General features: G+C 41.0%; 1 protein-coding gene across 3 annotated transcripts in view; it reads left to right on the top strand.

The window, feature by feature from the left end:
* Nucleotides 1-13,180, top strand: part of LOC127651290 (hedgehog-interacting protein-like) — an 84,275-nt gene that overhangs the window by 17,129 nt on the left and 53,966 nt on the right. For all 3 annotated transcript variants that reach the window (XR_007971561.1, XM_052137069.1, XM_052137068.1), the window contains exons 5-8: nucleotides 5,260-5,411; nucleotides 9,606-9,779; nucleotides 10,764-10,907; nucleotides 12,377-12,498. Coding sequence is in view for 2 of the 3 variants with exons in the window: in XM_052137069.1 (XP_051993029.1) it covers nucleotides 5,260-5,411; nucleotides 9,606-9,779; nucleotides 10,764-10,907; nucleotides 12,377-12,498 (592 nt within the window). In the remaining variant the exon portion in view is untranslated. The remainder of the gene's footprint in view (nucleotides 1-5,259; nucleotides 5,412-9,605; nucleotides 9,780-10,763; nucleotides 10,908-12,376; nucleotides 12,499-13,180) is intronic.

Raw genomic sequence — 13,180 nt, 5'->3', positions numbered from 1 at the left:
AACTGGAAGTAATTCAGTAAATAGGGAGCAAGGGTGCATCTTTCTATGCAGCATAGCTTTCTATGCAGCAAAGTGCATTGACTCCTCAAATCCGACCAGAAGTTCAGTTTCAGGATACAGATGATGTTTGGACCACTCAACATGTTTGGCACACATGGGGAAATTATAATTAGTCCATAAATTCAGAATTTTATAATGCTAAATTTTATTTTAACATGATTGGTAGTGATTTGATGATGCTGCCCATTATTTTTAATCTGAATGATTTATTCAGCTTTATAGAAAATCAGCTGTAATGTCTCAGAAACATGAATGTGAACTCTCCTGCACACATAAATTATTTGATGAAAACAATTTTACTTTCTATAGCTCGGTATTACTTAAAATTTCACAACGTCAAATATTAAAACTATTTGCTCTAGAAGTTTATTTTATTTTTTGCTTGTTTATTAGGTGCTACTAGTTACAAATCAAAAAGGGAAATGAAAAAGGGAGAAAAGTCTCAGGAGGATATAGACCATATGTGTCTTTACAATATTTTGTGCAGTAACAGCATGCTTTTTGAATGTCAGCTATATCTCTACCACACACTTTTTATAAACACGGGGAATAGGTGGTGTTTGTCCAGACTATTTCAATGTAGGCTTCTAAATTAAAGAGAATGTAAGTACAATTAATCATAGTGATCTACCAACAGAAAACCATGGCTAATATTAATTGTAATTCTCAGGTACATCATTTTATGTGCTATTGCAACTTGAACATGCACTTCGATATCACCTGATGGAGGAATCCTCTAAATGCAAATGCATGGACAGAGTATGAGACTTTGAGAATAGACGATGTTTTCTTATGTCTTAAGCACAATGACTTATGTCTCACAAAAATAGACAAAAATGTATTTACGTGGACTTCCGTATATTTTTTAAATACACCCACTGTTTGCATGTATTCGCCCACTGAGTGCAAACAGTCCCACCCACGCCCAGGTGCATGTTTCCCAGGCACAAAAATGCATTTAGAATTAGCACTTTCACGAAAATTGGATTAAAGTTAGTACACGGTCATAGTGCATAACATTGCACCTAATGCAGGCATTAAAACTAGAGCCCTGCATCTAGAAAATTCTTCTGAAAAGAGACTCAGAGAGACACAGTGAAACTGTCAAAGACATCAGCGTTGCTGTGCATGTTTACATGCAAAATTATTCAAATAAAATTTTAATATGGACGCAAAACCATGTACTTTCTGAATAGCCCCTCACTTGTCAGTCATGTAATCTTCTATGCAAGCGGTTCACGGGCAGAATAAGCTGCAATATGACCTAGACCTTTTGCCGCAAATGTCTACATGCACCGCACAGACTTAGATTTCGAAGGTGGACTTCACTGGCTGCTGTGGAAGAATACCATAGAAATTTGGTCCTGTTTGATTCATTACAAACTACTTTATTACATTGTCACATCTGTGGCTGGCCTTCAAGCTCAACGCTGTACTGACATGTATTGCTTGAAACAAAGTAAGAACACTACCAACGTAAGTACATTTGCCAGTTAACTATTTTGGGGTGTTTTGTGAACTGCGTATTCCAGATGGTGAAAAGAAGTCCAGGGCATACAGTGACAAGAAAAATCCAAAGCGTTGGATTTTGTATTTTGTTTCTTTAAATTTTTTTAAAAGAAACATAAAAAATGTAACCCTGATTCATTCCATGTTGATGCATAAGTACACAAGTATGGTAGTGCCCTGTTGTCCTTGCTAGCGAAGAAGACATCTGCACGCAATGTGAGCGCAGCTCCATTGTAGTGTATCAGCTAACTCAAGGGGGTCCAGCTGCAAAAACTATTTCTTGCTGAAACAAATACATCACAGCATGTTGTGCATTCTGTCACTTGACATGCACAGCTGTTGAGCTCTTTCAGTTAGACGGTCAGGAGGGCTCTCGACTCTAGCTTTGACAAATGGACCTTTTCCTCTCTCCTCCTTTCACTGTTAAAAGTTTTCCTTGAGGAATGGCTGCTGCTTCTCTGTCATCTCACATAGCTTCCTCTTTACTTTATTGAGCTTCTGGCCAAGCTTTAGACTTTGTGAGGACCCCTGAGACAGGATGAGAACCTGTGATGGAGACATTCAGATGATTTGTGGTTTGCACCAGAGAGCTGCCGCTGTAATGAGTGAATGTTATCCTACGATTCGATCTGCTCCATTTTACAGCTTGAAAGTGAACGATCCTTACCCAGATCTCCAGCGCTGTCACAGGATAAATGTGTGTTAACAGGTGGAGGAGGGGGGTTTGACTTGGGTCTTGGGATTCATTGTGTTGAAGTAAATGGGTTTCTGAATTGGTGTGAACATTTTAGATTGGCTTTGAGGTAGGCACACATTGTTTTTCTCCAATCAGCTCGGATGGAATGCCTCTTTATGTAAGATTGCCTGAGCCAATAAGGATCAAAAGGTGCTCAGAAACAATGTGCAAGCCAGGCCATGCATCAAGCTTTGAAAGGAAAGCAGCTGCCAAACGGATGGGGGTGGCGGGGGCGAGGGCGAGGAGGGGGCGCAGAAGTGCTCCCTGTTCTTGGTCCGTGTTCTAACCCCCATGTAGTCTCACTAATATTCTTACCAAAATGACGTTACAACCTAATCTTTCTCTGCTTTTCTCAGAGAGGAATAGGACTGTCAAAACTACAGGCAATGCATTGAACCTCTGAACGTGAACTTTCAGAACCACAGAGCAGCCAAAACCAAAAAAAGAAAACTTTCTTCTCATTAGTTTTTTCCATGGGAGTTTTTAAAAAAATAAACTTCATTTAAGACTTCTATGACACAATCCAAACCAACCAGCTCTGAAGTGAATCACAGCATTACAAACATTGATTTGATGCAAAAAATAAGGCACTACAATCCCATGAAGCACTGAAAATCAAATAATCTATAATCAATATAATCAAATGTAAAAATTATATAATGATTGAAAAAATATAAATTGAGTGGTTTAAAATTGTTGAGCTCATTTTGTCTCAATTTGTTTGCTGCAATGTAATAGATATTTATCTTTAGGATCATGGGATGTGTATTTATTCACTAGGAATTCCACTATTAAATAAAATATTTTAAAAATTAAGTTGAAATAACAGACAGATAGCTTTATCAAATGCATACATCATTGATTAACAATTTCCTTTAAAAATCAGTTGTTCCATGAAAAAGAGAATGGTATCTTTACTTCTTGAACCCCACTGTTGCGTTCTATTGACTTCAGCATGATCCAAGGTGTGATTAAACAATTTTTAGATGTAATATCTAATATCATTTGCTGTGACTGCTAAAACTGTGAGCTGGCATGGTTCAGTGTTATGGAGCAATATGAACCAGCATTGCTGTTAATTGTGTTTACAGCACAGGTCTACATGTGTTATATTAGATGGAGAGAGGCTATCATGGATTTTTTTCTTCTCTTAATTTCTTAAAGTTTTTGGAAGCATCCAGAGGAATGAGCCTGGAAAAATAAAGCTTGTTTCCTACAGTCAGGGGTGTGCCTACTTGTTGAAGGAACGATCATTAGCGAAAGCTAATATTTCAGTTCATTTACAGTTGTTCCTTGGTGGTCCCTGGCCTGAGATCATACGACTTTCTGGAATTCTTAACTTGACTTGTTCCGTCTGTGTTTTTTTAGCGATTCAGGTCAGTACATTAGGAGTCCAACATTTGGGTCAAGTGTTTAGAGGGAGTTCTAGGAAAGGAAGAACTTTTCATATGAGGCCATATCGAAGGCCAATTAATATCAACCTGCTGTTAATTCAACTGAATCCTGTTGAGACATTTCATGGGCACCAAAAAGTTTGGCTCGTGTGAACTTAGCATTCGTTATTAAGCTGTCAACATTCCCAACTCTTTCTATCTTTGTGGTCTGCTCAAGAAGACTCTTGAGTGTTATTATTCGTGTATTCGAACTCCTCCAGAGCATTCCAGAGATGGAGCACTTGCACTTGTAGCCTATCTGAAATGGATTACTTAATCAGAGCCCAACAGAGCCGCCCTGACCAATTTATGATCTGTGTTTTTTGGCGTGTGCTGCGAGCTGAACCACACCGTTAACTTGAACAATCCACAGAAGACCTCTTTCTGCTGAAGTTCTCTAAGTCAGAAAGGAATGCCGCAGAGATGGCACAGCTAGCAAATTTCATGAAAACTGAATTTTTTTACTTACTTGACTTCCAGATATAACTTAATTAATTATAAATGTAATTGTTAGTTTATGAACTGTAATTAAACTGCTGTTATGTCTCATCTCAAAGTACTAGATCATCATACTGTTGCAGAGAAATGCTTCAGACCCATTCATTCATTCATAAGGCATATGCTTGGCACTAAATCATAATCTTGTTTTTCAGAGAAAAGCCTCAGACCCATTCATTCATAAGGCATTCACGTGGCAATCTGTTCGTTCATGTTATTTTTGTCACCAGAAAGTCGGAAACTCCAATCTTATTACTTTCCCCAGGAACTGAGGCAATATAGGCACTTATTACGGTCTGTGATGAGTGGACCACCAGAGTAGTGACAACTCATGTAGTAGCCTCCAGGATGAGAGGTTTCACCTATTACACAAACAAGTTCAATGTTTTCTAAACATGTTGCCAAGACAGTGGGAGTTGGCAGTTCAATCCTTGTTTAGTTTTTTCTGTCCATTTTTTTTTCTTGCCTCTCTCAAATTTTGCACGGATTTGAAAAAAAAAAAAAAAAGAGAGAAGCTGAGAAGGTAATGGGGAGGGGCAGAAAAATTCCTGGACTTTTGTGCTCTCTATGAACTGTGAGCAAGCTAATGAATTGTTTCAGCCAATCTGCACCGCATTCATAGATATCCCCTAAAGATTACACACACAAATCACTTGCACAATGGAGGCCACAAGGAGGGCCTGGGCATCCCAGAGGAGCCCGGCCCCAAATACAAGCGCCTATAACCAAGACGGGTGGGTGAAAAGGCGGTTGTGATGGGGGACTTTGCTTAATAGTCTGCTTAAAGTCATATGTTTTATAATAGTTTGCAATGCTGTAGTTTAGGAGAGGGGATGTAAAAAAGCAAGGGGCTAGAGGCCATGAAGTAACTGACCCCCATATGGACAGATACATAAAAAGAAAAAGACAGAGAGAAAATGAGACATGGGAAAGGCCCAGCTTTAGTTTTTTGCAGCCCAGGTCGATATAAAAAAGGGACATAATTAACTTCTGGATTCTTTCTGCTCTACATCTGATTTGCAGGGAGGAGATGAAAGGGGCTTGCTAAGCCTTGCATTCCACCCCAATTATAAGAAAAATGGAAAGCTCTACATCTCCTACACGACCAACCAGGAGCGCTGGGCTATTGGACCACATGACCACATTCTTCGTGTGGTCGAGTACACAGTGTCCAGGTAATGAGTATTCAGTCATATAGCACTGCTGTCTCAACTTGACTAGTGAAGGGAAAAGGACCATAACCACTATAGACATTGAGGGGTCAAATTAAAGTGTATACGAATAATCCCACATGGCGGACGCCAGGTGGAAATTAATGTAGTCTGGGATCTATATGAACCATATAGATATACACAGTATGGATTATTAACCCTCTCACAACATGTTTGGAAAAGTAGGATTTTATTCTTATGGGAGTGCTAATTACTTTTAAAGAGGCAGTTCAACAGCATACTGTATAATTAGGTGGCTGTGTTGATTATAGTCGGTAGCCCACCCGTAATAAGGGCTTGGGCTCACCCGTTTGGATGGAGATGGACATCACATTCAGGTTATAAAATCTGCTGCATCCTGCTGCAAAACATAAGTCCTGTAAGGACACACTGTTTGTCCATGCTCATGAGGAGGCCATGCCTCTGGTTGAATGCACTTTGACACCAATAGGGCAATTCTCGCCCTGTGATTCGTAAGCAAGTGTGATCACATCAATGATCCAGGGAGAGAGCCTTTGTTTGGAGACGGACATTCCTTTTGTTCGTCCTCCATAACAAATAATGAGCTTATCCGACAGCCTAAACTGACGTGTGTGCTCAACATATGTATGCAATTCCCTCGCCAGGCATAAAATATGCATACATTGCTCTTCATCTAAATGAAATGGTGGGGGAAACAGGCTTGCAAATGAACCACCTGAGCCCTGAAGGGCGTTGATAAAACCTTAGGCACACAGCCTTTTCTAGATTTAATTGTGGCTTTTGACAGATCTGGACCAAACTCCAGGCATGAGCTGTCAGTCGACAGCGCCTGCATTCCACCCACCCATTTAAATGAGGCCAAAGCCAATAGTAGTGTGGTCTTTAAGGAAATCACCCACTGATCATTAGCACCAGATTAAAGTACCAAGTTGGCACCATAGAAGAGCGAGGGGGCTCAAACGCCTCACTCCCCTAAGAAACTTTATGACTGGATTATGTTTGCCTATTAATGAGCCAGCCTCCAGCGTGTGGTATGCTGAGATAGTTGCTACATAAACCTTGAGCGATGATGGGGTAAGACCAGTGTTCAGTCGCTCTTGAAGGAATGTCAAAATCTCAGCTATGGGACAATTCACCTGGTCTTACCAAGTGAAGAGCACCAATTTGCAAACACATGCCATTAAAGTGCACAGAGGTGTCTCGTGGATGATGTTCTAAAATGGCCTGTAAAATGGTGTTCATCACTGACTGAGCCAATTCTGGCTCGTCCGATGTGCTCTGTTCCGAGGCCACACATGTAGGTACCACAGTTCTGGCTTGGGATTTCAAATAGTGCCTTGTGCTTGAGAGAGATGGTCTTTCCTCAGCTGTATTTCCCATGGTGGTCCATCTAGTATTTCTATCATCTCCGGAATCCAGGACTGATTGGGCCATTTCGTGCGATTAACAGAACTGTTTTCATGTCCACTCAGACTTTGCTGATGACAGAATGAATGAGGAACGTGAAGAGGAAATGGCCCTTTTTCTGAGAATGTTTGAGCGTCCTGTGTTTGTACAATGGCCAATTTTTTTTTTCTCTTTTGTGAGAACAATCTTTGTTTGAGTAATACATACAGAAGTGACATTTTGAACAATGTCCCGTTCCCTATGAACAGTATTGAGAAAGAGGGGAGAAACTCTGTGTGCCTCAAATGGAGCGCCTTCAGATCTGGAGCGTGAAAAACGGTGAGCTCTGGGTTCCTCTTCACATGGCTGGGCATGTCAGGAATGTTTCTGCTGCCCAACCGGGGTTTTTCTGTCAGCATGTTTTTGAGACTTCGGGTGCTTATGCTTGGCCACGGTATGCATGGCTTCACATATGGCTCAGTAGTAGCTTTCGGCTGGGCTGGGCTGGGGCAGTGAGGGATGGATTCTTTGCCGGGCACTGACTGGAATTAGATCTGGAGCGTGCTGGGAAAGGGGAAGTGCTACTTCTCTTTGGCAGAATCTGTTTCATCGTAATGAAGCACTCTGATAAGCCAAAGAGACCGTCGGGCAACACCGGGGTGCCGAGGGGGGTGGTAAGCAAATATATCGGGTTGCTCATCACTTTGCTGATGGCCTGAGTGGTAGCATTCGTGGCTCACAACAGCAAATTTGTATCGGTGTGGAGCTCTTTGAACAGCTCTGGTTTGGGTCCTTGCTCATCCATTTGATTAAGGAGTTTAGCTTGAAAAACCTGGAGCACCAACATACTGTAGACTGCTGAACCAGCTTGGCCCTCTGCTGTATAAGCTCTTCCAGCCAGTGCAGACATCGGTCGACATGGCTTGGATGGGTGGGCCGGCAGGATTTCCATCCCATGGCAGAGGTGAGCTGCGACTGCCTGTTCCACCGGGGGAAGCTTTGAGTTGCTTTTTTCCTCACGTGGTCCACTTATTTGAGGACGGCAGCACATCCGACCTGAATGTGTGAAGAGTAAGGCACACAGTAGGTCTTTGTATGCTCTGTGTGGACCTCAGGGAAGAATTGTGCCCTCCTCTGGACCTGACGATTTCCAAAAACCATTCATCCAGGCGAGACCTTTCTGGCTCTTCTGGAGGGGATCACTCAAGACTCTTCAACCACCCTCACAAGAACGCAAAGGAACTCCTTGTCCATAGTTTGTGCACGTTCTTCACCCTCGCTGGGGGGAAGTGCTGGCAACATCCTCTGTGGCCACTCACCTGAAGCTGCGAGTGACACAGCATCATCCCCATCGTCATAGCTACCAAACGTAATGAGGCTGTATGGGCCAGAGCTATTCACTTACATATTGCACAGGTGAGGACGTTTGATCGGAAGTTTGGGGGGCTTGCTGGGCTTTCGCTGGCTCAAGATCCTCTAATTCATTCTCCAGCTCAACCTCATGTGGTCCCTCGAGACTTAACAAAGAAGAGGCAGGTGGGAGGGCACAAGAGACAGGATATTCCTTCTGAATGAGGTCGAACCTAGAGTGCAATGTCCAGAGATTCATGCCCTCGCAGTGAGGGCATCTGTCTTCATGACAGCTGCTTGTGCATGACCGTGGCCCAGGCAGTGAACACAGCTCTCATGCACATCCCGCCACCTGATGAGCACGAGAGCTGTGTTCACTGCCTGGGCCACATGTGTGATTATATTATATATATATATATATATATATATATATATATATATATATATATATATATATATATATTTAGATTTAATGGATACATTATATATTTGAAGGCAATGTGGAAAACTCTTCACCGGAACACACAGGGGAGCAGAAAGCCTCACAGTGCAGGCACTGAACACAGGCGACAAGTCATCCTGTTCTTGCTGAGAAGTTCCATCCACTGTAAATGTATATCGATGGTGAAGCAGAAAGGGTTCCAAGATGAAGACAAATTTATAGTCTTGATGGAAGAAAATTCCGAGTGCCCGCTTATATAGGCTGAGTGTGCACATACAGGGGCCGGGCTCAGACACCATTGCCAATCAGAGGATTGGTGTGATTGTATAAGGATTTCAACAAGGTCGTGTGAAGGACACTCCCATAGTGCTTGCAGCAATGTCGAGTGAACAGAATCGAAAGGAAATGGTGTCCTACCAACACATTTGGTTCCCTCAACGTCAATATGTGGTTAAGGCCTTGGATTAAACACTTTACAAATGGACACGCATGCCCAATTATTGTTTTTCATGCGGTTTTGGATCAGTCTTGTGAAGCCGAGCACATGCAATGCTTTCACTAACAGTGATGGATGTTTTGTAGAGATATGTAATCACAACATAATTAGATGATCTCTCACGAAAACTGACATCCAACTTTTGATCCCCATCTGCAATCCAAAACACCCAGCTTTCATAAAATAAGTCTAAGTATATACATTGTTTAGTCTTAAACACATCGCACAGCCATTTGTACATTGTCTGGCCGCATCATTTGTCTAGCCTGGTAAATAGTAATAAGTAATGCAGATGGTAAATTTAACACATTATGCTAAAAGACTTAATATTTTTGTGTACTCTAGAATGTTTTTTTCTTTACAAATGATACAGTTAACCCCATTTTCTGAAAATATGCAAGAGAATCCCTACAGAAACTAATTAAATATTCCAAATTGGTATCTTATGTTTAGATTTACTTTTAATGTAATGTACAGTATGTAATACAATTTTGGGTTTTAGGAAAAATCCCAACCAGGTGGACATGAGGACTCTCCGAGTTCTAATGGAAGTAGCAGAGCTCCACCGCAAGCATCTGGGAGGGCAGCTTCTGTTTGGGCCTGATGGACTTCTGCACATCTTTATAGGTGATGGCATGATCACTTTGGATGATATGGAGGAGATGGACGGTCTGAGGTAGTGTATAGAATTCTTGAGCTGTTATAATTTACACTTAAAGGCACTATCGAAGGCAAAGTGGCCCTAAAAATTATTTGGACACTTTTGGACAACTAAAGTCAGACAAATGTCTGAATGTCATTGCGTTAGATAACAAAATATCAAAACAAGTGGCATTTTCATACAAATGATGCCAAAGCTTTTAAGACATTTTTGCATTTACTGTTAAGCAACTGGTGTCAAGTTGATTTTTAGTGTTTGTAAGAAGTCAGTTCCCATCAAGTTCGCTCAGGTGTCCTAGCAGAGTAACCACAGGTAGGTCATCACATTAACTATTAAATAGTAACAATGTTTGACATCCACTAAGTGTCACAATACTATTTTTCGTTCTCAACACTATATCTATTGTTTCATAATTTAAAACCTAATAAGAATATTGTGACGAGAAGGGCATGGCCAGGCTGTAAGGATAGATGCCTGGCGCTGAATTACCCCAATTAGCCAGAAGAGGGATAAAGAGGAGCCATTTAGAGGGAGAGCGAGAGAGATGCATGCAGCTGACAAACGTGTGCATTCTGCGTTGGGCTGGGATGGCCAACAGTGTGAGCGACACACGGAGCTGTGTGTGTGTGTGTGTGTGTGTGTGTGTGTGCACTGGCGAGTGTGTGTGCTGAGTTTTATGTTGTGTCCAAGTGAAAGTGTGTCTAATTTAAGTATTCTGTGAAGGCAATATATATACATTACAGTCTTGATGGATGAAAATTCTGAGTGCCCGCTTATATAGGCTGACTGTGCACATACAGGGGCGCGGCTCAGACACCATTGCCAATCAGAGGATTGGTACAATATTTATATATATATACTGTATACATTTTATATTCCAAAGGTATTTTAAGTGTGACTTAAGTGTCCAAATACTTTTTGGGGTCAGTGTGTATGTTGCTAATTAGTAAATCTGTGTGTACATTCCAACGGTATTCATGGAGTGTTTTTGTGCCATAGTGATTTTACAGGATCTGTCCTTAGGGTAGACGTGGACACGGACTGTTGTAATGCCCCTTACTCTATACCCAGAAACAACCCCTATTTCAACAGCACCAATCAGCCCCCTGAAATCTTTGCTCATGGAGTGCATGACCCAGGAAGGTAGGGTCAATCAATGTTCTGGCTGTTCTTTCTAAAGATATAAAGTGCATCCAGAAAGTATTCATGGCGCTTAACTTTTTTTTTTGTCTTATTCCAAAATGGATTAAATTAATTATTTTCCTCAAAATTCTACAAACAATACCGCATAATGACAACATGAAAGATGTTTGTTTGAAATCTTTGCAAATGTATTAAAAATAAAAAACTGGAAAAAAAAAAAAAAATCACATGTACATAAGTATTCACAGCCTTTGCTCAATACTTTGTTGAAGCACCTTTGGCACCAATTACAGCCTCAAGTCTTTTTGTGTATGGTGCTGCAAGCTTGGCACATTATTCTTCTTTGCAGGACCTCTCAAGATCCATCAGGTTGGATGGGGAGCATCGGTGAACAGCCACTATCAGATCTCTCCAGAGATGTTCAATCGCCTGGTTTCCTCCAGACATGACACTTGCCATTCAGGCCAAAGAGTTCAATCTTTGTTTCATCAGACCAGAGAATTTTGTTTCTCATGATCTGAGAGTCCTTCAGGTGCCTTTTGGCAAACTCCAGGCGGGCTGTCATGTGCCTTTTACTGAGGAGTGGCTTCCGTCTGGCCACTCTACCATACAGGCCTGATTGGTTGAGTGCTGCAGAGATGGTTGTTCTTCTCGAAGGTTCTCCTCTCTCCACAGAGAAATGCTGGAGCTCTGTCAGAGTGACCATCGTATTTTTGGTCACCTCCCTGACTAAGGCCCTTCTCCCCCGATTGCTAAGTTTGGCCGGGTGGCCAGCTCTAGGAAGAGTCCTGGTAGTTCCAAACATCCATTTACGGATGATTGAGGCCACTGTGCTCATTGGGACCTTCAATGCTGCAGAAATGTTTCTTTACCCTTCCCCAGATCTGTGCCTCGATACTATCCTGTCTCGGAGGTCTACAGACAATTCCTTGGACTTTGGCTTGGTTTGTGCTCTGACATGCACTGTTAACTGTGGGACCTTATATAGACAGGTGTGTGTCTTTCCAAATCATGTCCAATTAACTGAATTTACCACAGGTGGACTCCAATCAAGTTATAGAAACATCTCAAGGATGATCAGTGGTAACAGGATGCACCTGAGCTAAATTTTGAGTGTCATGTAAAGGCTGTGAATACTTATGTACATGTGATTTTTTTTTTCTTTTCGTTTTTTATTTGTAATAAATTTGCAAAGATTTCAAACAAACTTCTTTCACGTTGTCATTATGGGGTATTATTTGTAGTATTTGTATTGTAATTTAATCAATTTTGGAATAAGGCTGTAACATAACAAAATGTGGAAAAAGTGAAGCTCTGTGAATACTTTCCGGATGCACTGTATCTAAATAACTGGTTTGTAATAGAGCAAGTTCATCAATGTTGTTTACATTGCTGCTGTCTTGCAATATTTATTTCCAAATTGGTTTTGCTCTTTCAAATCACTACAATCGAGTTACTTACTGTTCTAGGTGTGCAGTGGACAAGTTCCACATGGACACCAATGGCAGTCTGCTGATCCTGTGCACCGACACTGTTGGAAAAAATACAACAACGGGCAGAATCCTGCAGGTCATCAAAGGGAAAGACTATGGTATGTCTTTTAGAGTTGGTTGGCTACTAAAAACATGATGGATTACAGTACATGAAGAAACGCTATTCAACAAGCCAAGTTGTTATTCCAACCATGCAACCGCTCAAGAACTTCAGTAGTTCTTGTATTTTATTTCTCAAAGCATTAAATTGTCTCTGTCCATGTACTTTTTATGAAGTACTTTTAAGCTTCTATGCTGAGAACAGAATGTCGTAGACGGAATAAGAGTACGTTTCCAAAAAATATGATTGAAGACTTTCCTGAGAAACATATTAATAATGTTTTCAAGGATATTTAAAAAATAAAATTATAATGTGAAAACACACACTGAATATATAAATACTTATTTTTATTCCTTGGGTTCATGTAAGCACATATGCATTTATATCATTGATCTGTGTCAAAGAACATTTATATGGTCATTTAGTACATTACTGAAACACAAAACGACCAACATGGCTGCTCATCTCTCTATGGTGACAACTGAGACCCTAAATCAATACCACAGGCTAATGTATGTTACTTCCTATGGCTTATATAATGGATATTCTTACACATTGGCAGCAAACAAAGATGGCTCTCTCCCAACCAATGCATTCAAACCCCCAAAAAGATTGTTTCACAAATGTGCCAAATTACCCTAAACACCAGGCCATTTAATACAGTATGTTAAGCCATCACC

Source organism: Xyrauchen texanus, chromosome 11, assembly GCF_025860055.1.
Source record: "Xyrauchen texanus isolate HMW12.3.18 chromosome 11, RBS_HiC_50CHRs, whole genome shotgun sequence".
In the NCBI taxonomy this organism is placed as follows: Eukaryota; Metazoa; Chordata; class Actinopteri; order Cypriniformes; family Catostomidae; genus Xyrauchen; species Xyrauchen texanus.
The sequence above is the reverse complement of the archived record's forward strand: the minus strand, read 5'-3'. Positions and strand labels throughout refer to the sequence as shown.